At 48.2% G+C, this 26,614-nt stretch overlaps 1 protein-coding gene across 2 annotated transcripts in view; it reads left to right on the forward strand.

The window, feature by feature from the left end:
- The first annotated feature begins 4,806 nt into the window (after window positions 1-4,806).
- DDRGK1 (DDRGK domain containing 1) overlaps window positions 4,807-26,614 on the forward strand; it is a 263,903-nt gene continuing 242,095 nt past the window's right edge. The window contains exons 1-3 of one of the 2 annotated variants that reach the window (XM_030190994.1): window positions 4,807-5,022; window positions 16,353-16,356; window positions 18,300-18,309. In XM_030190994.1, the coding sequence (XP_030046854.1) occupies window positions 4,934-5,022; window positions 16,353-16,356; window positions 18,300-18,309 (103 nt within the window). In that variant the 5' untranslated portion in view covers window positions 4,807-4,933. Of the gene's footprint in view, window positions 5,031-16,352; window positions 16,357-18,299; window positions 18,310-26,614 lie in introns of both variants that reach the window. The other variant, XM_030190995.1, reaches the window with a different exon arrangement.

Raw genomic sequence — 26,614 nt, forward strand, 5'->3', positions numbered from 1 at the left:
CCGCCTGCCACAGGGGTTCAAGAACTCCCCCACCATTTTTGGGACTGCCCTAGGACAAGACCTTAAGACTTTTAAATCTGAGCCTACCAGGCGAGTTTTACTCCAGTATGTAGATGACCTCCTGATTGCAGCAGTGACCCAGGAAGAGTGTTTCGAGGCTACCAGAGAATTGCTGGAGTTACTCTTGGATGCGGGCTATAAGGTCTCACGCTCGAAGGCCCAACTCTGTCAGTCAGAAGTGAAGTATCTGGGTTTCTGCATTTCCCAGGGAAGTCGGAGACTGGATGTCAGTAGGAAGCAAGCGGTTGCTGCAATTCCCCAACCCAAGTCCAGAAGGGAAGTTAGGGAATTTCTGGGAGCAGCCGGATTCTGCAGAATTTGGATTCCAAATTTTGCACTGATGGCGAAACCCCTTTACCAGGCCACAAAGGGGGGTGAAAAGGAACCATTTGAATGGGGACCTACTGCTCAACAATCCTTCATCGCTATAAAGAAAGCCCTACTCCAAGCCCCTGCGTTAGGCCTTCCTGATGTGGAGAAACCTTTCTCACTGTATGTCCACGAGCGACAGGGGGTTGCTCTGGGTGTGCTGACCCAGATGATGGGATCCTGGCAGAGGCCTGTTGCATACCTGTCTAAACAGCTGGATGGAGTGGCTAAAGGATGGCCAGCCTGCCTGAGGGCCATTGCAGCAACAGCCTTACTGGTCCAGGAAGCTGACAAGTTGACCTTGGGGCAAGAACTGGTTGTCAAAGTCCCCCACGCAGTTCTCACCCTCATGGAGTACAAGGGCAACCACTGGTTTACAAATAGCCGCATGGTTAAGTACCAAGCCAGCTTATGTGAGAATCCACGGATACACCTGGAAACAGTGGCTACATTTAATCCCGCCACTCTTTTGCCAGCATCTGAGGGACCACCGGATCATGACTGTATCCAAACCATGGATGAAGTGTACTCCAGTCGACCAGATCTCAAAGATGTTCCTTGGAGGGATCCAGATGTAATTTATTTCACAGATGGAAGCAGTTACGTGGAGAACTCCAAGCGATTGGCAGGCTATGCTGTGGTGACAGAGGATAAGGTGATAGAAGCAAGGGCCCTGCCCCAAGGAACTTCAGCCCAGAAAGCAGAACTTGTGGCCCTCATACGAGCTCTGGAGCTAGCAGCAGGACTGGTGACCAATATTTATACTGATTCTAAGTATGCCTTCACAACTCTTCACGCTAATGGAGCTTTGTATAAGGAAAAGGGACTCATAAATGCAGCAGGCCAACCTGTTAAGTATGGACCTGAAATACTTCAGTTGCTAGAGGCCGTTTGGGCCCCTAAAAAGGTAGCTGTCATTCACTGCCGGGGACACCAAAGGACAGATACTCCAGTGGCCCGAGGGAACCGCCATGCTGATCGGATGGCCAAGGAAGCTGCTCGAGGACCCCCAGCAGGTACTGTGACCCCCCTGTTCCAAATTCGACTGCAAGAATGGACGCCTATGTACACCCAAACGGAAGAGAAATGGGCTCAAGAAGAAGGGGCAGTAAGGAGACCTGATGGTTGGTTACATCTCCCTGATACCAGAGTTCTGGTGCCATGCCACCTAGCTTGGCCTGTAGTGTCTCAAGCTCATGACCTGTCACACTTAGGGAAAACAGCACTAGCCCGCCTACTCAGTCGAGTAGTGGTCCTGGAAGGATTGGATAGTCTGGTTGCTACTGCCTCTGCCCGATGTACTCTCTGTGCCCAGAATAATGCTCGTCAGGGACCCCGTATTCCACCAGGAGTTCAGTCCACAGGACTAACACCCTTTGAGTCCCTAGTCATAGACTTCACAGAAATGCCCAGGAGCGGTAGGCTCCGATACCTCTTGGTCATGGTCTGCACTTTCTCTGGGTGGGTGGAAACATACCCTACAGTCACTGAGAAAGCCACAGAAGTAGCTCGAGCCCTCCTTAGGGATGTCATCCCCAGGTATGGACTGCCCCTTGCCATAGGCTCAGATAATGGTCCCGCCTTTGTTGAAGCCACACTTCAGGCCCTGTCCTGCGCATTGCGCATTACCTGGAAATTGCATTGTGCCTACCGTCCCCAGAGTTCAGGGCAGGTTGAGCGGGCAAACAGAACCTTGAAAAATAGCCTAGCAAAGATTTGTCAGGAAACCCAACTGAAATGGCCACAGGCACTGCCACTAGCCCTCTTCCGCCTCCGATGCACCCCAACTAAAGGAACGGCCCTCTCTCCCTTTGAAATTGTGTATGGGAAGCCCCCAGCCATTTTGCAGGGAATTAAGGGAGACATAGGGACTTTAGGGTCTGCCCAGGTGCAGGAGCAGGTAGCCCTCTTGGGCCGGATAATTTCTGAGCTTCAGTCTTATGTGAGAGAAATAAACCCTGTCCCCTTCCAGGCTCAGGTACATTCCTTCCTGCCAGGGGATAGAGTCTGGGTGAAAGACTGGAGGCTCCAGCCCTTGGGGCCCCGGTGGAAAGGACCTTTTACTGTTTTGCTTTCTACCCCTACAGCTGTGAAGGTCGAAGGATAACTCCATGGGTCCATTGGTCTCGAATCAAGTCTGCTGACCAGACTGAGCCCAGCACGGATCAGACGGAGCCTAAACAGTGGAGAGCAGAAAGTGATCCTGCGGAGCCATTGAAGCTGCGCTTGACCCGAACCAGAGAATCTACTAGCTGAAAAGAAGGGTCAACTGCATACCGCAGGAGCTGCTGGAATTCGGCTTCATACTGAGACTCCTCTTGCCTGATTCTGGCTTTCCTGGAATTCGAGAGCTTGATCCTTGTCAGTTGAGGTTCTATCCCAACTGGTATAAGAACTCAAAGACTGAGAACATTATATTAGAGTAATCTGTGACTAGCACAGACTGTTGGAATGTTATTGCTTGATTAGTTTGCTTGAGTTGGGATCACTATAGTCCCCAGAGTTTGAGTTGTGAGACTTATCTCTGCATAAGCTGATTTTAGTCTCAAAGGGGGGAATGAGGCAGCCTGGACAGAGAAATCATATTAATTTGCTAATTCTGTTTAACTTTGGTTCAGTCCTGAAAGTGGTAGAATGCCATCTGGGTTTAATTACTCAAATGTCTAGCTTTTGCTAGACTAGAGGTTAGAAAGGTCAGCGAGAAATAAAACTTTCTTTGTCCCTTTTTGAGTGATGGATTGTTAAGGCTAGTTCATGGGCATAATAATAAACCACATCTGGATGCCATTCTAAGCAAGGCATACTGGACAGTCTCGAGGGGATCAGCAAGCAGGCAGTTTTAAAAGATTAGGCTGAATGCTGTTTAGAAGGAGATAGTTTAGATTTAAATAATTCTTGATAATTTAGATTTTGTCTTATAAGGAATTCTGATTTCTGCTTATTTTAAAATATGTTTTATTCTGTTTAATTAATAAGTTCTATTTCTCTATGTAAAATATCTTTTCAATTCAATGTCTGACTTTCAAGTGAGATTTGTCTGCAGTTTAAGAGGTCATCTGGTTTGAATTATCCACAGTCCTAGCTAGTTCTGTGTATGAAGCTAAAAGGTGAAAGAGGTCAGGAAAAGTCAACTCTTCTCCTTGATTGATTATAGCTAAGTGTAGGACTGGACTCCTGAAAGTAATAACAAACCATGTCTGTGTGCCATTAAGCAAGGCTGGCCCCTTAATGAATGCCAGAGCCCAGTTAGTATGAAGTTAGCTGGGAATCTGAGAATTTAATAATAATAAAATGCAGGAGATAGGTGCCACATTGTCTAGTTTGAGAGGCCCCAGGTCATAGGTCAGTTTAGGAAATATCTGAAACCTATGTAACTGATATTTTGAGTAAATGTGTAGAGATAATTAGTTCAAGACAGGGTAATCAATCTATTCTTTACCATCTGGTGAGAAAGGGGGGCTAGAGGGGTTTAGGACAATATATAAATGAGAACAGAAGCAGCTTACATTAGAGAAGGAGAAGAGAAGGAGCCGAGACAGGAGAGCCAAGACACAGAGAGACGAGAGAAAGAGCTAAGACACAGAGACACAAGACACAGAGAGCCAAGAGAAGAAAAGAGCTAGCGCTGATGTCCTACTTTGTTTGCTGGCAAATAAAGAAGACTTCTCTCTCATTCTGGTGTGTGGTGTTTTACTCCTGAAGTACCACAGATTCTGCTAACAATAGTGGTAATTCCTGCATCACCTTGACCACACTACTATGAAGCAGGTGTCGCCATTCTAGAAGAAAGAAGCAACAAACAGACGTGAGTGTGCATCATTTCTGCCTCCCAACTTTTAGCCTTGGTTGGGAGTATCAAAGAGCCAAAGGCACACTCACAGTAACCTAAGGAAATATTTCTTTACGGAAAGGATGGTGAATTTGTGGAACAACCTCCTGGTGTTCAACCAAATACATGTTAAATGTGGGATATGAATGTCATAAATAAATGTAGAAACTCTGAATGTTGAGCATCTCTGAAGGTCAACACGTGCTAGAGTGTCCCTGTAACCAGTCCCTCCAACTGACCACCCACCGATTAAGATTTATGAAACGTTATCCCGTTTTTATGCTTCCTCTGTATACATCCGTATGCTGCACAAACTGGCATGTTTGAAAATATAAGTGAGATTAAATAGAAATGCTACGTACATACAGCACAGATCATAAGTTGCTTGCTTTGTTTTGAATATACGGGGATGACGGCTGCGCGGAGAAGGGAAAACTCAGAAAGGCCTAATTGGTTTCAGCGTTTTGACGTCACTTCATCTCCTGTCTATTAAATCTATAAAAGCAAAATCGGTAGCCCGCCCCTTTCTTTCTTGTTTTGACTACTGACCGGCCGCCCCGAGAGAATCGCCACTGCACTTGGGTCTGACGTCAGAACGTGAAAGTTCTGGCACGGCCGCCGCCGCGCGGAAAGCGATAGAAAGTGGGCGGAGCTCGGAGCGGTGACGTGTGGAAGATGGAGCCGACAGTGCTGTATTTGATAGCCGCCGGTGCCTTAGTACTGGCGCTGGTGCTCGGCAGTCTTCTGCGAGGACGAGAACGAGAGCAGGCGGGTAATGAGATCTACACGCGCGCGCTACTTATGGCACGTGCTTAGGCGAGAAGTGAGGGGCGGGGGCGGTTGGGGTCGTTTCGGATATATTGCGATTAAGGAGAGTGTGTGGGGTTCTTGCGCGTGTAGCGTTGCCTCCCGTCCCGTCCGAAGCAGCATGTTATTCCCTTGTTCTAACCGCTAGGATCGCCTCTTGTGGTCGCTGTGGATACCCTTTGAAAGTGTCCCATTTTCGGTGAGGAGGTGCAGCCGCTTCTCCCGGCTGTGGGGCTCAGATCTTTTAACTAATGCTTCCGGCGCATTGCGTTATCACTGAGAGCCACCGTGGAGGATTCTGAGAGTTGTAGTCGTCGGTTGTGCTCGTGCGCTGTCAACAGGTTTTGGATGTTAGCAGCCCAGGGAGGGGACGATTTTGATAGCGATGCAGTTAGATGCAAAGTTCTTGTGCTGTGTGACTGTGCATGAGGCACGTCTTCTTCAGAGTGAAAGTAGTGGGAGGGAGTCAGTGGGAGAGGAAAAGCAGAGACCAAGGAAGTATTTTCAAGTTTATTGAAAATGTACTATCCCGCTCAACCGTCTGGACGGCTTACAATTTAAAAAAAAAAAATGGGGGGAGGAGGAAATGTAGACGGTGTGGCTCACTAGAAAATCCACAATGAATATTCTTTAGGTGCTTGCGTACATATTATCCAAGTCTAAGACTATTTATTTATTTATTTACATTTTGCTTCATACCTTTTTCAATAGTACCTTAAGGCGAGTTAACATTCAGGTACACTATGGGCATTTCCCTGTCCTTGGAGGGCTCACAATCTAATTTACTTTATTTTTTTTTTAATTTTTTGTTACATTTGTACCCCGTGCTTTCCCACTCATGGCAGGCTCAATGCGGTGGGCAATGGAGGGTTAAGTGACTTGCCTAGAGTCACAAGGAGCTGCCTGTGGCAGGAGTCAAACTCAGTTCTCCAGGACCAAAGTCCACCACCCTAACCACTAGGCCACTCCTCCACACCTTTACTGTTGGGCTCTGGAACCAATGACAGATCCTTTGTACCCTAAGCCTTTTACTAAGCTGCAGTAAAAGAGGCCTTAGCGCATGCTTACACATGTTATTCCTGCATGCTAAGACCATTTTGCTGTGTGGGTTAAATGGCTGTTTTTTTTTTTTCTATTTTCAGTATTAATGGCCACATGCTAACTTTCCCATTAGTTTGTGAGCACTTAACTACACCAGTTTTGTGGGTGGTAAGGGCTTCTGCCCAATCCATGTGCTAATCGGTTAGAGTGCAGTAATGTAGGTGTGCTAACCAGTGTTGCCAGGTACTCGGCCCCGAAACCCGCCCAAAAAGTTCACACCCGCCCCCGCCGTCATCAACCCCGCCTCCTTCGTCATTGCCCCGCCTCCTTCGTCATCGGCCCCGCCCAAAGTGTAATGTAACCCCGCCCAAAACATCACTAGCCCCGCCCCCAGCGGCCCAAAAACCCGCACAAAAACCAGCCCAAAAAACCGCGACCCGCAGCACACATAGAAACATGATGGCAGATAAGAGTAAATTAGCCCATCCAGTCTGCCCATCCACAGTAACCATTATTTCCTCCTTTCCCTAAGATCCCATGTGTCTGGCCACACTTTCTTAAATTCAGGCACAGTCCTCATCACCACCACTGGGAGGCGATTCCACGTGTCCACCACCAGTATTTCTGAGCCTATAACCTCTTAACTTCATCCTATGCCCTCTTCATTCCAGAGTTTTTCTTCATTTGAAACGGGCTCACCTCCTGTACATTAATGCCACATAGGTATTTAAATGGCTCTATCATATCCCCTCTCTTCTGCCTTTTTTTCCCCAATGTATACATATTGAGAGCCTTAAGTCTGTCCCCATATGCTTTACGAAAGACTACTGACCAATTTTGTAGCCGCTCTCTGGACTGACTCCATCCTGTTTATATCTTTTAATAGGTGCAGTCTCCAGAATTGCACACAATATTCAAAATGATTTGTATAAGGGCACTATCGCCTCTTTTTGGGGTTTTTTTTTTCCTGCTGGCCATCCTTCTCCCTATGCACCCTTCTGACTTTGACCAATGCCTTTTCTACTAGTTTGGCCACCTTGAGATCATTAGACACAATCGTCCCCTAGTCTCGCTCTTCTTTCATACACAGAAGTACTTCACCCCCTATTCCATTGGTTCCAAAACCTGGTCCTGGAGGCACCCCAGCCAGTCAGGTGTCCAGGCTACCCACAATGAATATTCATGAGAGAGATTTGCATGCAAATCTCGTGAATATTCAATGTGGGGTAACCTGGACACCTAACTGGCAGGGTGCCTTCAGAACCAGATTTGGGAACCACTGCCCTGTACTATACCTTTTCCTTGGATTTTTGCAACCTAAGTGTATCACCATGTATTTATTAGCATTAAATCTGAGTTGCCAACTGTCGGACCATTCTTCAGGCTTCGCCAGATCCCTCCACAGGCTTTCCACGTCCTCTGGGGTGACTACCCTATTACAAAGTTTGGTATCGTCTGCAAAGAGACAAACCTTACCAGACGGTCCTTCCTCAATGTCCCTTACAAAGATGTTAAAAAGAGCCGGTCAATGACCTATCTCTGCGGTACACCACTGATAACGTCCTTTTACTTGGAGCAAACTCCATTTACCACTTCTCTCTGTCTCCTTCCAGTTAACCAGTTTACGCCTGAGCAAAAAGGCCCCAAAATGTGTCTCTCTAAGGCACTTTCCATATCTTCCTCCTGGAAGCTTGTAACCAGTCCTACCTGTTCTCTAGAGCATAGACACCAGCATTTCCAAATGAGTGGGAGAGTGAAAAACATTACAGATTTCATGTTCAAGATCACCAGCCTCATACTCCAGAGAAGGCGGCTGAGTTGGCTGACATCTTCATGGCTAATCTCTGGTTGGCAAATAGAAGCTGTCCGTATCTGCAGCAGCCAGTATCTAAGGGCAGCCACGGCCCTAAGCCAAATATCCCTGAAGCCTCAGAGACTGTCAGCAAACCCTCCAGTGTACCCCCAAAACCTAAAGACTTTAGACATGAGCGCTCTTGTTATCAGTGTGGGCGTACAGGACATTTCAAAGCGGATTGCCCAGATAATCCCAAGCCTGCACTGAAGAGCATTCCAGTTCCTGCACCTAAGCTGGTGAAGTTAGTCCAGGACTAGTCCGCAACCGTTTCTCCTGGGTGTTCTAGTTCATCTAAGAAGATTTCCAGGTTGGTGTTCTCATGGGGTAGATTTTTACGTAAGTTGATGTTTTTTTTTCTTCAAAGTATTCAATAAGCGACGAATGGCTGCACTTTGCATTGTGAATTCTCCCAGTGAAAGCCTTAGTAGTTCTGCACAAAATCCATCAGTACGATAAGTTTGGTTTCTTTTAGGCCAGCTTTTAATGACTTCAAATATTCGCTTTGATGTTTTGAAATGAAGTGGTGGCCAGTCAGTTTCCAAATTTTGCTAGCGAGTTTTTCAATAAAGTTGTCAACAGAACATTTGTTTCGAGCGTTTCACGGTCAGTATGAACCCATTGTTTGAATTCTATTGATTCTTCTGAATCCCACTCCTCAAATATTTCTTCCAAATATGCTATCAGTGCCTCTTCACCAGGACAGTTTTGGCATCGCTGCCACATACAATCTTTGGCGTCCAGATCGCAAACTGCCTTTCCCATGAGCATCTTGTAGTCTTCTTTAATGTTGGCACCTTGTAGCATAAGCTTAACATTCTGATGGATGGTGCAGACACAGACGGAATATGTGCCTGAGGCACCGACAGTAACACACCACTTTGGTCTGAACTCACAGAATTTGGAAAAACCAATTTCAGCACCATATTTGTTTCGATATGCTACATACAGTTCTTTCAGATTGCACAGTAGCAACCGCTTTTGTTTTTGAACCTTGATGCCATCAAGCCGAACAGAAACAAAATCTTTTACCAGGGCACATCCTGCTAAATTCATCATCCTCGTAGAAATCTTGAACTTTGTCAGTGATTGCCTTTGGTAGCAGTTTGCCAACTTTTGCATCCGGTAGTGCACAAATGCCTCTTAATTTTCGCGCTGTTGTAACCATATGTTCTGAAACGCTAAACATTTTTGCTGTCACTGGTGTTGACCAACTCTTTGGGGCCAAAGTCAATAATTGAATTTATTTATTTATTTATTACATTTGTATCCCACGTTTTCCCACCTCTTTGCAGGCTCAATGTGGCTTACAATAATCATGAATAGTGGAAATACATTAGAAAATAGACATTTTCATGGATCTATTGGATATTTTAATTTTCGTTTTCACATCTTCGATAAGGTCAGTGTAATCTTGGCATGACAGGCATTCCTTAGCAGCCGACTTGCTAGTTTGTCCAATATCTTCGGCTGATACTGCAGCGGCTACCATTATTTTTTCTGCTACCACTTTCTGCACGTGTTCAATTTTTCGTTTCACATATTCAGTTTTATCCCTACTGGCCAACCTCCGAATTTTTAATGGAGAAGTCCACAAATCAGTCAAACTTTGATCAAGAGTGTCTGAAATGGCCATATCGTAATTTTCTGATGACGATGACTCTGCTTTGCTTTTGACCATGGAAACATTTGGCTTTACACTTGGAACACATTTTTTGGCCCGGCTTTACATTTGTTTTCAATTTTTTCAAATCATCGGACATGGCTAGATTGACTTTCAACAGTCCATGTTTAACTATGTGAGTTTGTTTGTTGAATGGGTTGCAGCACGACTTTTGCTTCATTTCGTACTTTTCCAAATACATCGCTTTGTGATGCAGGCAGATTTGGTCGTCGTCTGTGAACTCAACCTCCGCTCGCCAAGTAATGAGCATTTTTCCATTGGCGGACAAGCTGTGCACATAATGCAGCCCAATTTCTTTAGAATAAAATGAACCATGGTGGCAAGTTGACGACCGTTTTTTTCCAACAACGCAAATGGGCAAAGTGGGATTGTCAGTTGACTCTTTGACATTCATTTTTCGCATATTAAGCAAAATTGCAATAATTAATAATATGAAGTAAGTGAATTAATGTGAATCTGAAAAAGAGAAGTTATAAAGATTCTTATGTTATGACAGAGACATACAACTACACCTGCACAGTACAGAATCCTATAGCCGAAACATGCTAATACGCGGCATCAATAAGGTACTTACAGAATATTTAACCAATGTCATTAGTGTAGAAGCACCGCTAGTAGACTAACAGATTCAAATAGCATACAAAAAATGAATTATACACTTTAAACTTCAGCAGAAATGGAAAGAAAATGACACAATATAGAAAAATGCATGTTGAAGTATATGACTTTGCGATAGCAACGTCCTTAACTTTGTCCCTATTTCTAGGGCGTCATATGCCAGCAATGAAAAACCAACCCTACTTTTTAAAGGGTTTGAAACATGCTCTTTCTAATGAAAATGATAGTTTCCAGAAAGTCTTTTTTTTTTTTTTTAAAGTGGGCTAAAAATACCCTATTTTTGGTGTTTTTGCAAAAATCATCAACTTTACACTCAATTTGTGAACTAATGGAAAATATTAGGAGAATGAAATGTTATATTTGAAAACCTTGTGTTGATATGTTATTGTGTGCAAAGTTTCACATTTATCACACTTTTAATTCCAGAGATATAAAAAGCCAAACTTTACAATTTTTTCAAGCTGCAAATTTTTTGGACCAAGTTTGCTCCACATTTTCTTCATGGAAATCGCTCATGAAGATTTTTTTTAATTATTTTGTTTAATAGAGCCCAAAAAGTTGTACAAGATGGCCACGTTTTGTTTCTCTCAACAAAATATTGCCGGAGATACAGTGTCTCAAAGTTGCCAAAATCTCTGAGTCATACCATAGAAGGCTGCAGTATGGGGTCAAACAGATTACTATATCTCAGCAAGTATTGCATTGGCGAAAGTAAAACTTTACCAATGTTAATTGGGGACATGTATGAATGTTCACAGAAAATTTCATCGAAATCCGTGATGGTTGAGCAGGGACCACCAGACCTTTGGCTAGTGCTTCTGCAGGCGGAAGATCTTCGTTGTAGTTACTGATTTGGTATCTATGAGATTGTTCGCTAATTTGTATAGTTTCTATAATCTGGGACTATTTGTTTTTATAGGTTTTTCTTTTGGCTTGTCTTATTTTGTGTTTGTACCTCTTTTGTGTTTCTTTCCATGTGGCTATTGCGTTTTTACTTTTTCTCCATTCTCATTCTTCTGCGTGTTGTTTTTAGTTTTTTCAGTTCTTTCAGACCTTAATGTGGTGTTAACTTGGGAAAACAGGCTAATGCAAAATGTGGTAAACCATTTTGTGGTATCTTGCCTGTTGTCATGTACTAACTATAAGCCATATTTACTAAAGCTTTAACAACAATGACTCAGAAATTACCTCCTACCAATCTTCTTACCCTCCATGCTCTTCCCCTTCCTCTTCTTCATCGCTCCACTTCCTTACCTATCCCTATCCTTTCTCTCATACCTCTTTTATCCCATTTACCCTTGTTCATTTGTCCTACCACATACCTCCTTTGTTGATTCAGATACTACAGATTGTATTCTCTTGTTACTATGTAAGCCGCATTGAGCCTGCGATGAGCGGGAAAGCGTGGGATACAAATGTAATAAATTAGTGCTTGGTAAGTGGAGGGGAGGCCTTTTTTTTTGTTACATTTGTATCCTGCGCTTTCCCACTCATTGCAGGCTCAATACGGCTTACATGGGGCAATGGAGGGTTAAGTGACTTGCCCAGACCCACAAGGAGCTGCCTGTGCCTGAAGTGGGAATCAAAACTCAGTTCCATATCATCATGCTGATCAATCCATAGACTGGTGGGTTGTGTCCATCTACCAGCAGGTGGAGATAGAGAGCAATCCTTTTGCCTCCCTATATGTGGTCATGTGCTGCCGGAAACTCCTCAGTATGTTCTCTATCTCAGCAGGTAGTGGTCACACACAGCAGCAGCTCTGGCTAGGTCTCCAAGCCTAATTTTTAGGTTTTGTTGAGTACCTGGGGTTGAGGGCTCTTCTTGAGCAAGTGCAAACCTGGTGGCGCCAGGTCCCTCCTTTTCTCCCCCCTCCCGCTGGCTACGTTAAAAAAAAAAAAAAAATTTTTGGGCGTCCTTAAGGGCGTTTATTTCGACGTTTATTTAAACGTTTATTGCAGCTACTCACTGGGACACCAGGTCGTTACAGCTCGGAGCGAGAAGCAGGTAATTTTTACCTTTTTTGTAGCGGGCAGGGGGTTCCCCGATCGATCTCCACGTGGCCTATGGCGTCGGAGGGCGAGGGCGCGAAGAATCGCTCCCCGACCGCGTGTGCGCTTCTAGCGGGGATGCGGGGGTCTTAAAGTCTGATTCGCCCTTGTTGGGTGTCAGTTCGGAGGCCGGTCAGTGTCCCGGGTCTTCCTCCGGTGCGGCGGTTTTTCCCGCCATAAACGCCCATCCCCCGCTGCTCGCCTCCGCCATCTTGGCCGGCCACTCTGCTCGGACGGCTTCTTCTTGGGCCGCCCTTGAGCTGGGAGACGTTAATGCCATGGCCGCCCTTGATTTGGGCGACGGCAAAAAAGCGGCTAAAGTTAAGCGCCGTTCTTCCCGCGCGGCTCCTTCGCGGAGTGTCGCGCCGGACGCCATCTTGGATGCGCAGCATGTTTCTCCCCCGCTCTTGCGAGCGCCGGTTGAGGGTGCGTCTAGGGCTGTGGCCCAGGCTGCTGAAGTGCACAGTCTGGGGGGTTTCTCCCCCGAGTTTATTTTGCTGCTGCATCAGGCCTTTCTTAAGCAAAACGCTGTCCCTTCTCCCTTGTCCGATAAAGGGGTTGAGGCCCCCGGAAGTAAACGCCCTCGGGTGGATTCCCAGGCCTTAGAGGACTCTGTTTCCTCTGATGTAGATGAGGGCAGCGTATCTGAGTTCTCCCAACGGTCCTTTGGGGATTCCTTGGAGGAGACGGATTCCCGCTCGGATGGAGCGGATGACCCCTCTGCAGCACGGATCTTTCGCTCAGAGGATTTGCCCAACCTGTTAGCGCAGGCCATGAGCATTTTGAAGATTTCCTCACCAGAGGACGTCTCTCCCTCAGCCCCTGTTGGCTCTGCCATTATGCTGGGGGACGAAGCGCCCGCCTAGAACCTTCCACGTGCATGATGCCATGCACACCTTAATTTCGGCTCAATGGGATGTCCCGGAAGCGAGCCTCAAAGTGGCTAGGGCTATGTCCCGCCTCTATCCTTTGCCTGAAAGTGAACGGGAGGCCTTTCTTTGGCCTACCGTGGATTCTTTAATCACTGCGGTGACTAAGAAAACGGCGTTGCCGGTGGAAGGTGGCACGGCCCTAAAGGACGCCCAAGACAGAAGATTGGAGGCGGCCTTAAGGTCGTCCTTTGAGGCGGCTGCCTTAAGTTTGCAGGCCTCAGTTTGCGGCTCCTACGTGGCCAGGGCGTGCCTGACTATTGTGCAGCGGGCTTCCCCCTCGGATCCTTCCTTGAGGGCTGATTGGCCGGCCCTGGAATCGGGCTTGGCTTATTTGGCAGACTTACTGTATGATGTCTTGAGAGCCTCGGCTAAAGGTATGGCTCAGACAGTCTCTGCGCGGCGGTGGCTTTGGCTGAAACATTGGTCTGCGGACCACACCTCTAAGTCCCGCCTGGCTAAGTTGCCTTTTAAAGGCAAGCTGCTCTTTGGGGTCGAGCTGGACAAAATTGTGACCGATCTCGGCACGTCTAAGGGCAAGAGGTTACCCGAGGTCAGGGCTCGGGCCAGTGCTCGCCCCGGTAACTCCAGAGGACGGTTTCAGGAAGCCCGTCGGTACCGCCCGGGCAAGTCGGGCTTCTCTGCCCCCTCTTCCTTCAAGAGGAACTTCTCCCCCAAGCAGCATTCCTTTCGCAGAGACCGCCGTCCCGGAGGTGCGCCCTCCGGTCCTCCCCCAGGGTCTCGTACCCAATGACGGGGTCCTGGTCCATGGCCCAGTGCAGATTGGAGGACGCCTGTCCTTGTTTCTGGGCGAGTGGACCAGGGTAACTTCAGACGCTTGGGTGCTGGAAGTCATCAGAGACGGCTACAAGCTAGAGTTCTGCCGACCCTTAAGAGACGGGTTTGTACTCTCTCCCTGCAAGTCTCCGGTCAAAGCTATGGCAGTGCAGCAGACCTTGGACAATCTGATCCGCCTGGGTGCGGTCGTTCCGGTGCCAGAAAATCAGCTTGGCAAGGGACGTTACTCCATTTACTTTGTGGTACCAAAGAAAGGAGGTTCTGTACGGCCTATCCTCGACCTCAAAGGGGTCAATCGGGCCTTGAAAGTTCGGCACTTTCGCATGGAGACTCTCCGCTCTGTTATAACGGCAGTGAAGGCAGGGGAGTTCCTGGCATCCTTGGACATCAAGGAAGCGTACCTGCATATTCCCATCTGGCCTCCTCATCAACGCTTTCTGCGTTTTGCAGTCCTGGGCCGACACTTCCAGTTCAGAGCCCTCCCGTTCGGGTTGGCTACTGCTCCGCGGACCTTCTCCAAAGTAATGGTGGTCATCGCGGCCTTCCTGCGAAAGGAAGGAGTACAAGTCCATCCTTATCTGGACGACTGGTTGATCCGAGCCCCCTCTTATGCAGAGTGTGGCAAAGCTGTGGACCGGGTGATTGCTCTTTTGAGCTCCCTGGGGTGGATCATCAACTGGGAGAAAAGCCAGCTGCGCCCGACTCAGTCCCTGGAGTATCTGGGAGTTCGATTCGACACCCAAGTGGGCAGAGTGTTCCTGCCGGACAATCGGATTGTCAAACTTCAGGCTCAGGTGGACCAGTTCCTAGTAGCCTCTCCGCTTCGGGCTTGGGACTATGTGCAGCTGTTGGGCTCTATGTCGGCCACGATGGAAGTAGTGCCCTGGGCCAGGGCTCATATGAGACCACTACAACACTCTCTGCTGCAGCGCTGGACTCCGGTGTCGGAGGATTATGCTGTGCACCTTCCCTTGGACCCAGCAGTGCGCAAGGCGCTGAGCTGGTGGCTGAAGACAGACAAGTTGTCTGCAGGGATGCCTCTTGTGACCCCGGAGTGGATTGTCGTCACGACGGATGCCTCTTTGACGGGCTGGGGAGCCCACTGCATGGGAAGGACAGCGCAGGGGCTCTGGTCTCCTGCAGAGGCAAAGTGGTCTATCAACCTCCTGGAACTCAGAGCCATTCGGTTGGCGCTTTTTGGAGTTCCTCCCGGTACTGGCGTTGAAGCCAGTACGGGTCCTGTCGGACAATGCCACGGCTGTGGCCTATGTCAACCGCCAGGGAGGTACCAAGAGCGCCCCTCTAGCCAAGGAAGCCATGAATCTATGCCAGTGGGCGGAAGCGAACCTGGAACAGCTGTCAGCGGCCCACATTGCCGGAGTCATGAATGTCAAGGCGGACTTTCTCAGTCGCCATACCTTGGATCCCGGAGAGTGGCAGTTATTGGCTCAGGCGTTCTTGGACATCACGAAGCGCTGGGGCCAGCCGAGCCTAGATCTGATGGCGTCATCGGCCAATTGCCAAGTGCCGCGCTTTTTCAGCAGAGGACGGGACCCTCGATCTCTGGGAGTAGATGCTCTTCTCCAACAGTGGCCGACACAAGAGCTTCTCTATGTGTTCCCGCCCTGGCCCATGTTGGGCAGGGTACTAGACCGGGTGGCAAAGCATTCGGGCCGGATAATCCTGGTGGGTCCGGACTGGCCCAGACGTCCCTGGTATGCGGACTTGATCAGGCTCTCAGTGGACTACCCTCTGCGGCTGCCAGTGGAGCAGGGCCTGTTGCATCAGGGTCCCGTGGTGATGGAGGATCCCTCCCCCTTTGGTCTTACGGCCTGGCTATTGAGCGGCAGCGTCTGAGGAAGAAGGGCTTCTCAGACAAGGTCATCGCCACTATGCTGAGAGCGAGGAAGCGCTCTACTTCTACTGCTTACGCCAGGGTTTGGCGTACCTTTGCAGCGTGGTGTGAAGCAGGCTCACTTTCTCCCTTCACTGCTCCAATTTCTTCAGTGCTGGCGTTCCTGCAAGAAGGTCTGGAGAAAGGCCTGTCGCTCAGTTCCCTTAAAGTCCAGGTAGCGGCTCTGGCTTGCTTCAGGGGACGTCTGAAGGGTGCTTCCCTGGCTTCGCAGCCAGATGTGGTGCATTTTCTCAAGGGAGTTAATCACCTGCGCCCTCCTCTGCACTCCGTGGTGCCTGCGTGGAATCTCAACCTGGTGCTAAGAGCCTTGCAGAAGCCGCCTTTTGAACCCTTGGCGAGGGCATCTCTGAAAGACCTGACGTTGAAAGCAGTCTTTTTGGTGGCTATCACTTCAGCCAGAAGAGTTTCCGAGCTCCAGGCACTCTCATGTCGCGAGCCCTTTCTGCAGTTCACTGAGGCAGGAGTGTCTATTCGCACAGTGCCTTCCTTCCTGCCCAAGATTGTTTCTCGCTTCCATATGAATCAGCAGCTCTGTCTCCCTTCCTTTCGTAGGGAGGACTTCCCAGAGGAATACTCTGCTCTCAGATATCTGGATGTGAGACGAGTCATCATCAGATACTTGGAAGTGACCAATGATTTCCGGAAGTCGGATCATCTGTTTGTCCTGTTTGCAGGTCCTCGTAAGGGTCTGCAGGCTGCTAAGCCTACAGTGGCAAGATGGGTCAAGGAAGCCATTGCAGCGGCTTATATGGCCGCGGGGAAGGTGCCGCCTATCCAGCTGAAGGCTCACTCCACTAGAGCTCAGGCGGCCTCGATGGCAGAGGCCGGGTCCGTCTCCTTGGAAGAGATTTGCAAGGCGGCAACTTGGGCATCGGCCCATACCTTCTCCAGGCATTACCGCTTGACTGTGGCTGCTCGGGCGGAGGCCCGGTTTGGAGCTTCAGTGTTGCGGTCAGGGATTTCAGTGACCCGCCCTGGGTGAGTACTGCTTCGGTACATCCCACCAGTCTATGGATTGATCAGCATGATGATATGGAAGGTAAAATTATGTATCATACCTGATAATTTTCTTTCCATTAATCATAGCTGATCAATCCATAGCCCCTCCCAGATATCTGTACTGTTTATATTCTGGTTGCATTTCAGGTTCAAGTTTAGTCTTCAGTTCCTGTTCAGGAGGACTTCGTGTTCAAGTTTTTTCAATTGGATTCTTCAAGAGTTGAGACGAGTTTGTGTTAGTGAGCTGCTGCATTCCTCTCCCCTCCGTTTTACGGGGCTGGATTGAGACATAAATTCTGCCGGCGCTCCCTCCCGCTTCGTGCGGCTGTAGGGCAGCTTTGTACTCCTTCCGCTTCGGCGGTGTTAGGGTCAGTCAGCTCCTCCCGCGGTTGCAGTTGCAGGATAAGCCAGATCCCCCCGCATCGGCAGGGTGGTGTCCCTCCCCCGCTCCGCGGGGATGAGCTGGACGGATTCCCCTCCCCCACTTGTGTGGGGATTAGCTGGGTTAATTCCCCTCCCCCGTTTCGGCGGTGGTGAGCTGGGCAGAGTGTCCCTTTGTGGGTGTAATTCTCTAAGTGCTGAGTCCTGCGGATGGAGCTTGGATATCGACATACTGAGGAGTTTCCGGCAGCACATGACCACATATAGGGAGGCAAAAGGATTGCTCTCTATCTCCACCTGCTGGTAGATGGACACAACCCACCAGTCTATGGATTGATCAGCTATGATTAATGGAAAGAAGATTATCAGGTATGATACATAATTTTACCTTCCCCAAGACCAAAGTCCACCACCCTAACCACTAGGCCACTCCTTCCCTTATTCCTATGGGCCATATTGCAGTTAAGGCATGTTAAGCTTGAGTAAACATGGCCCTAGTTAAAAAAAAAAAAAAAAAAAAAAAAAAAAACACTTTGTAGAGTTCATGTCGTGAGTGGGGAGTGGAGTGGACATACCTGCACTATCTGGCTAATGTATTCTGATTAGCACATGCTAACTGAATAGCACACACTTAAGGCAGGAGCACCTAGCACCTCCTAAGTAGGAGGTGGTAAGAGTTTCTGTTTTGTGTTGCTGATGACATTACCACATGACCTACAAATACTTTTAAAAAGCCTTAAAAAGTTCCTTGTTAAATCTGGGCTTAGTGCAGAGGAATGTCCTGTGTTAAAACACACTAAGCCCAAATTTTATCATACTTTGTATAACAAAAAAAGTCAATTTTTTTTCTGTGTTCCTCAGTTTATTCTTTTCAATCTAATGGATTTTGGAGAAAAATATATATACAAAAGGGGTTGAGAATGTCTGTCTTTTTTTTTCCTTGTCACTTGGAGCAGATTAATCCAGGAACTAGTGGGTTAAGTCCGCCTACCAGCAGATGGAGATAGAGATAATCAAACTAAAGGCTGTGATGCCAGATGGCCTGCCCAGCACGGTTGCCAGATGGGCGGTTTTCCCGCCCAATTGGGCGGTTTTCCGCAACCCGCTGCGGGAAACTTTTGCTCGCGGCGGGTTGCGGTTTTTTGGGCTCGTTTTGTTTTTTCTGTGCGGGTTTTGGGGCGGTTTTTCGGCCGGCGGGGGGTGGGGCTAATGGAGACAGAGGCGGGGTTTGTGACGTATTGGGCGGGGCGATGACGGAAGGGGTGGGGCTGATGACGGAAGGGGTGGGGCTGATGACGGAAGGGGCGGGGTTGATGACGGCGGGGGGTGTGGGTGATGACGGACGGGGCGGGGTTGATGACGGCGGGGGTGGGGTGTGGGCGGTTTTGTGTGGGAATTTTTGTTTTTATTTGGCAACCCTGCTGCCCAACTCCTTCCTCAGTATGTCTCTATCTCAGCAGGTGGTGGACTGCTTTTTCTCCAGCTCCTGGGCCCAAGGCCTCTGAGGGTGCTCCTGGGCCGGTGGCCAGTTTGAGCCGGGGGTGGTGGACTGGTGCTGCCCCCTTTGGCAGCATACGCAGTTGCTGGGTCCCTGCTGCACCTCAAATTCCCTCTGAACAGGCTTTTGCTGTTCCTTTCCTTCCCTGTTTGTTTCTGCCCCCTCACAAAAAAAAAAAAAAGAGAACCATAGAATTTGTTTAGAAGAGAAACAGAGAAGCACAGGGAGGTGTGTTTTTGCTGAGAGCAGGTTTGTGTTACTGCTGTCAAGAGTCCTGTTTTTTGTTGCCTGCTTGTCTGCGCCTGCCTCCAAGTGGAGTCGGAGAGTTTTTTTTTCTTCGGCTCAGCTGTCAGTTTCTGCGCTTTCCTGGTCCAAGGTAAGTCCTGCTGGGTTCTTGTTCGGGGGCGGGTGATGGCAGCGGAGGCGGTAAAACGCTGTTCCCAATGTGGGAAATGGCGTTCGGCAGCAGGCCTTTGCAGCGCGGGGTGTGTTGATTTGGGCAGGACTCTATGGAGCAGTGCCCCCCCCTTGAGAGCGTGCTTTCCCGCCTGGAGCCTGGCGATTCTCGCACCATTTTGCGATCGGTCGCAGACCCGGCTCCGGTAGCGGTTTTGGGCAAAGCTTCTCTGCTGGTAGGAGAGTGGGGGGGGGGGGGGGGCGTCAGGCACTGTGGGCGGTGGTGCAGCTGCCATCGCTGCAACCTCTGTTGTGGGGGAGGGGTTTTCGCCAGAGTTTATTTTGCTACTCCATCAGGCGTTTTTGTTGAAAAGAGCCTTGCCCTCCCCCCCCCCCCACCACGCGGCTGCGACAGCTTCTGCCTTTGAACCTCTCAGGGGTTCTAGGGGTAACCAGGGGATTTTGGGTTTTTCCCCAGAGGATTTTTTTCTCCCTTAAAAAGCCTAGGCTTTCTTTGGGGTCTGAGGAGAGGGGTCCTACATACGGTCGCCGGCAGCTTCCTCCGTGGTGGTGGCTTTCTTGGAGCAGACGGGGGGGGGGGGGGGGTACAGGACGTGGAGGACGGTGTCCTCACTGACCAACTGGAGGACTCTTCCGCCATGAGGATTTTCCATAAGGTGGAGTTGCCCTTCTTTATCTCTCAGGCACTGGAAGCCCTGAATATAGAGGACCCTGATCTTGCGGCTTCTCAGGCGGTGAGCCCCAAGATGGCTAGTACCAGATGACCTTCTAAGGCCTTTCCGGTACATGAAGCTATTTGAGAGTTGATTTCGGCCTAGTGGGCGGACCCGGATGGGGAGCTGAAAGTGGCCAGGGCTATGGCCCGGCTGTATCCGGTTTCAGTGGATCGTTTAGAGCAGTTTGCTCTGCCTAGGGTGGATGCCCTGGTGACGGCGGTCACTAAAAAGACTACTCTTCCAGTGGAAGGTGATGTGGTACTTAAGGATATTCAAGACAGACGACTAGAGGCCTCTTTAAAACGTGCCTTTGAGGTGGCCGCTTTGACACTTCAAGCTGTTTGTAGTTCTTATGCGGCTAGAGCTTGTCTCAGTTGGCTACATTCTGTCATGGATTTGATTTCGGAGTCTGATATGCCGGGAACTTCTCAGATGTCGCTGATGGATATTGGGCTGGCGTACTTGTCGGATGCCTTGTATGATTTGGTCCGTGCTTCGGCCAAACTCGCGGCCTTGACCATTTCCTCTTGGCGTCTTCTGTGGCTCCGTCATTGGGCTGCAGATATGGCCTCTAAGCAATGGCTCATTAAATTGCCTTTCCGAGGGAAATTGCTTTTTGGGGAAGACCTAGAAAAGATTGTTAAAGATTTGGGGGATTCCAAATCTCAGCGTCTTCCAGAGGATAGACCCAAGTCTACTTCCAGGCAGGGAGCCTCAAGGTCACGTTTCAGAGAGATGCGACAGTATCACCCGGAGCAGGCCAATGCAACCTTTCAGCGCCCTCGTTTTGGGCAGCATTCTTCCTTTCGCAACAAAAAGCGTTCGGCTGGACCCCCCTCTCAGGGGGCTCCTTCTCGGGCCTCCCAGTGATGGGGCGCAGGTCCACTCAGGAGGAGAGCAGATCGGTGGTCGGCTTTCTCTGTTACTTCCAGAGTGGGCCAGAATTACTTCGGACCAGTGGGTCTTCGATGTGGTGCGAGAAGGTTACAAGCTAGAATTCTCCTCTCCCGTCACAGACTTTTTTCTGGAGTCCTGCTGTGTATCATGGGCCAAGAGGACAGCGGTTTTGCAGTGTTTGCGAGACCTGCTAAGGATAGGGTCTATCGTGCTGTTCCTCCTCTCGAAAGGCACACAGGTTGGTACTCCATCTTCTTTGTGGTTCCAAAGAAGGGAGGGGCTTTTCGGTCTATTCTCGATCTCAGAAAAGTAAACCAGTTTTTGCGGGTTCGTCACTTCCGCATGGAGACATTAAGGGCAGTTATTGCTGCTGTTCAACCAGGCGAGTTTTTGACGACTCTCAATTTGAGGGAAGCTTACCTGCACATTCCCATTTGGCAGCCCCATCAGAGATTTCTCAGATTTGCGGTGCTGGGTCAGCACTTCCAGTTTCGGGCCCTTCCTTTCGGAATGGCCACTGCCCCATGCACTTTTTCCAAGGTTATGGTGGCGGTGGCAGCGTTCCTGCGGAAGGAGGGGATTCGAGTGCATCCATATCTCGACGACTGGCTGATTCGGGCGACGACAGCAGAGGAGAGTCGAGTGGTCACCGACCGAGTGATTGCGGCAATCCTTAGGTTGGGTGGTCAATATGGACACGAGTCATCTGGTTTCTACTCAGTCTGTCAACGTTGGGGAAGACCAGTAATGGATCTCATGGCCGTGGCTTGCAATGCCAAAGTTCCCCAGTTCTTCAGCTGCAAACGGCAGCCAGGATCCGCAGGATTGGACGCTCTTCTCCAGTCATGGCCAGAACAACAGCTACTGTATGTTTTTCCTCCGTGGCCTCTGATAGAGTTCTTTGCCACATAGGGCGGCATCGGGGGCCGGTCATTCTAGTGTCCCCAGACTGGCCCCGACGGCCATGGTGTGTGGATCTCGTTCGAGCACTCTGAGCCACCATTGTGACTTCCGGTGACTCCCGTTCTGCTGCATCAAGAGCCAGTTCAGATGGAAAATCCCTCCCGCTTTGGAGGCAGCTGAGGAAGAAGGGATTTTCAGGACCAGTCATTGCCAGTCTTTTGGAGGCACGGAACCAGTCTACTTCAGCAGCGTATGCGCGAGTGTGGAAAGCTTTCGCGGCGTGGTGTGCTTTTCGTGCTGAATTTCCTTTTTGGGCGGATATTCGTTATTCTGGAGTTCATTCAGGGTGGTCTTCAAAAGGGATTGGCATATAATTCCCTTTGAGTGCAGGTGGCCGAGCTGTCTTGTTTTAGGGGCAAACTGGACGGTTCCTCTTTAGCAGTTCACTCTGATGTGGTCCATTTCCTACGTGGGGCTCTTCTGCTTCGGCCTCCTCTGCGGCAATCGTGCCCAGCGTGGCATTTGAATGTGGTACTGCGAGCCCTCCAGGCCCCACCGTTTGAGCAGTTGAATAAGGTTTCTGAGAAGGATCTAACGCTTAAGACAGTGTTTTTGGTGGCCATTGCTTCGGCTAGGAGAATTTCTGAAATTCAGGCTTTGTCTTGCAGAGATCCTTTTTTGCAGTTTTCTGAAGCAGGGGTGTCGATCCGGACGATGCCGTCGTTTCTACCTAAAGTGCTTTCGGCTTTCCATGTCAATCAGGCGGTTTATCTTGTGTCTTTTTCGAAGAGAGGATTATCCGGAGGAGTTTGCTTCGCTACGTTTCCTGGACGTGCGGAGAGCCTTATTTCGGTACTTGCAGATCTCTAACGAGTTTCAACGCTCAGATCATCTCTGTGCTTTTGTCCGGATCGAAAAGAGGTGAGGCGGCTTCTAAGGCTTCCAATGCTCACTGGATTAGGGAAGCCATTGGAGCGGCAAACCTGCTACAAGGGTGGGTGTCTCCAGTGGCCCTGAAGGCGCATTCTGCTCGGGCATAGGCGGCTTCTTGGGCGGAGGCGGAGGCCTTATCTCTGGAAGAGATTTGTCGGGCGACTACTTGGGCGTCCCGTCATACTTTTGCGAAGCATTATAGGCTAGACGTGTCTGCTCGGGAGGATACGAGTTTTGAGGCAGGAGTGTTGGCGTGGGGAGCGTCGGCTTCCCACCCTACTTAAAGAATGCTTTGGTACATCCAACTAGTTCCTGGATTTATCTGCTGCAAGTGACAAGGAAGGTAAAATTATGTTTTACCTGATGATTTTCTTTCCTTTAACGCAGCAGATGAATTCTGGATCCCTCCATAGTTCAGCCGACGGTTTTTTCATTTTCCGCGTAGTGTGGCTATTTTTTTCCTTCCGGGTTCTTTTTTGCAGAGTTCAAACAGATATGGGAACACGGAAAGGATTCCAATTTCTGGATCAAGTTGCAGTTATTTCGAGGTTCTTATTTGGTTCTCTGTTTTTCATAGTGAGGATGGTTTCTGGTTGTTATTAGTTTCATATTTTTGGCCTTGGCAAATGCTTACGAATGACATACTAACTGGGGAAGGATCTGGCCGTCTGGCATCACTGCCTTTAGTTTGTTTATCTCTATCTCCACCTGCTGGTAGGCGGACTTAACCCACTAGTTCCTGGATTCATCTGCTACGTTAAACGAAAGAAAATTATCAGGTAAGACATAATTTTACTATCTGGGGCCAAAATAATTCTCCAAAAATTTAACAATAGAGTGACACTTGGCATGTGGGGGAAAACACAGTTAAAAAAAACACACACACAATTTGAAAATGGACCAAATCAGACTGGAGGATTCCACATACCTAAAAGCCCCCCCTCCCCCCCCCTAAAATAAAAAATGGACCAATGCATTCCTGTGGGAGAAGTTCCAGTTTCTATAGTATAGAAATTTATATACAGTGAAACATAGCTATTTTGCCCCCACAGTTGTGTGTACCTTTTACAGTTATTGTGTTTTTATTTGCATTATGTGATTCAAGCTATTATTAACTTCCTGATTGGACTCCTCTGTTTTTATAAGTCACCCCTTGCATATGACACATTTTCTCCAGTCGTTCAGAAGTTTTATGTTAAGGCTTCAGCCCTCAAGCACGTTCTATTACCCCATTGATTGTTACTTAGTCCTCTGTAAACCCTTCCCTGCAGAACAGAATTGAAGAGCTCATTTCCAAAACTCAGTCTTTTTTGTGTCTGTTTTAAGATACGTGATGAATCTTGCCTTGATGAATGAAATTAATTGCATTGCTCAAAACTGACTGAGCTTTAGAAAACTATACTTCAGTTCTCCACCTTGGGCTCTAAAGCAAGCTGTCCTCAGCTCTCTGCACCCCTCTCCTCTGTATTCTACCAAAGAAGTCAATATCCTAACCTTGCATGTATCCAGTCAGACATATCCTTTTCCACTAAAGTTTTAACTTCCACTTTGCAATAATTCAGAATCCATCTCTCTAGTCACTCAACTTCATTCTTTCAGTTTGGCAGCATCCAGCATCACGGACTCACCCTGCCTGGGCGGAACTCTTTCTTTTGATTATCTGCATGCAATAAGTTATCTGTTTCATTTATTTGCAATAAACAGTTGGAAACTAAGAAAGGGAGTCTTCCATTAGATGTCTTGGTTTAGCTGGCTGTTTAAATAATGTATGGATATGCATTGTGAGATCACAATAGTGGTTAGGATATTCATGCTTTTATACTGCCTCTCCCTGTTCCCCATCCCAAAAAAGCTACAGCCTCCAACAGAAACCACTCTGCAGTATACAAATACTGGTTTACAGTAACACAGAATTGCACTTTTTAAACAGTCCTCCCCTTTCATCTCCGCTCCCAAACACACACAGGGGCCCTTTTACTAAGCCGTGGTAAAAAGTGGCCCGCGGTAGTGCGAGCACATCTTTTGGGTGTGTGTTGGGCCAATGTTTATCGCATTTAGGAAAAAGGGTCTTTTTTAAGGGATCAGAAAATGGATGTGCGCTAAAATTGAAACTAGCGCGCGCTCATTTTCAGCCTGAGACCTTACCGCCACCCATTGACCTAGCAGTAAATATCACGCGCTACTTGTGCAATAAGCATGCAGCAAGTGCCAACTGCTGTTTACCATTGGGTAAGCAGCCTGCTGTAGAAAATAGAAAATTATTTTTTACCGTGGGATTCGGCGTGTGCCAAATTCGGAATTACTCCCAGCTCACTTGCTAGCTGGGCAGTAGTGCTGATTTGGCACGTGCTGTATGCGTGTAGGCCCTTATGCATCTTAGTAAAAGGGCCACACAGAGAACCCACCAAGGTATAACACACACACATACTAATTTGCCCACGTGTACAAATATGCACATATGCACTGACACAAAAACACATGTGTACATACAAAACACACAGACATACCAGCCCATAAAGATACATACATACACACATGTCGTTGGAAACTATTCCATTAGCCATGCTCTGCATGCCTTCTCCACTTGTATTTCTTTACTAATAATAATCCTCCCTGTCTCCCTCCTTTATAAGCTGACATATATACCTAGGATCATAAAGTAGAAGTTTTGGTTGAAAGGCGGTGGTGTATTATTAACTTAATACATGTGTTCAAAGCACAAGTTGAGATTTATTTTTCCTCTGCCTCTTTTCTGGCCTGAAAGTGGATGAATTACTCTGAAGTGTTAGGCCAAATATTAGCAAGAAACGCAATTTAAAGGGTTCTTTTACTAAGTAGCGGGAAAAAGGGCCCTGTGGTAACAATGGGGGCCTTTTGCCGTGCACGCAGGGCCCTTTTTACTGCAGCGGGTAAAAAGCCCCTAAAAAATAGCCATGCAGTAAGATTACTCTTACTGTGTGGCCATGCTGGAAGAGCACTTACCCCACCACCAATTAAGGTGGCAGTAAGGACTCTTGCGGTAACTGGGCAGCTCGCGGCAATGCCCGATTATCGCTGGGTTAGCACCACGCTGTAAAAAATTTGTTGCCAGTGCGCAGGAAATGGTGCAAACTCAAGGCAGAACTACTGCCGGCGGCCATGTTGGGTCAGTGGTAGTTCAGAGTTAACGTGCAGTAAGCCTGCATTGGGCTTACCAACGCTTTGTAAAAGGGCCCCTAAGTTTCTTCAGTTCATTGCAATTGTAGTGTACACTATAAATCATGGGCTTTACTTTACCCATGGAATTTGTTGCCAGAGAATGTGGTAAAGGCAGTTAGCTTAGCGGGGTTTAAAAAATCTGGACAGCTTCCTAAAGGAAAAGTCCATAGACCATTATTAAATTGACTTGGAGAAAATCCACTACTTATTCTGGGATAAGAAGCATAAAATGTATTGAACTTTTTTGGGATCTTGCCAGGTATTTGTGACTGGGATTGGCCACTGTTGGAAACAGGGTGCTGGGCTTGGTGGACCTTTAGTCTGACCCAGTATGGCAATACTTATGTACTTATGCACACCATGGAAAATAATTGAATATATTGCTCTCTAATTTACTCTTTGGATATACGATTTAAATAACTGTTAGCATGTAGTGTTTTAAATTTGTTATTCATTTTATATACTGCAAACAAGTAATGTTCTGACTGAAGTCTGCTGATAACTACACACCCTTTCCACCAAACTACCCTGTGTTACCACTTCTCACCTGAAATGTTTTGCAAATCAGAGCATACGGCCCCCTGGGGGGGGAGGGGGTTGCAAGCATGGAAGCATATTTGAAGAAAACAAAATTGAGAAAATGCATTTTTCTGTGACAAGAATAAGCTGTATCCAAGAGGTTAAGTGGCCCTTTTACTAAGGTGTGCTAACTTCCGTGT

The sequence above is a fragment of the Microcaecilia unicolor genome, chromosome 2, assembly GCF_901765095.1.
Source record: "Microcaecilia unicolor chromosome 2, aMicUni1.1, whole genome shotgun sequence".
Classification (NCBI taxonomy): domain Eukaryota; kingdom Metazoa; phylum Chordata; class Amphibia; order Gymnophiona; family Siphonopidae; genus Microcaecilia; species Microcaecilia unicolor.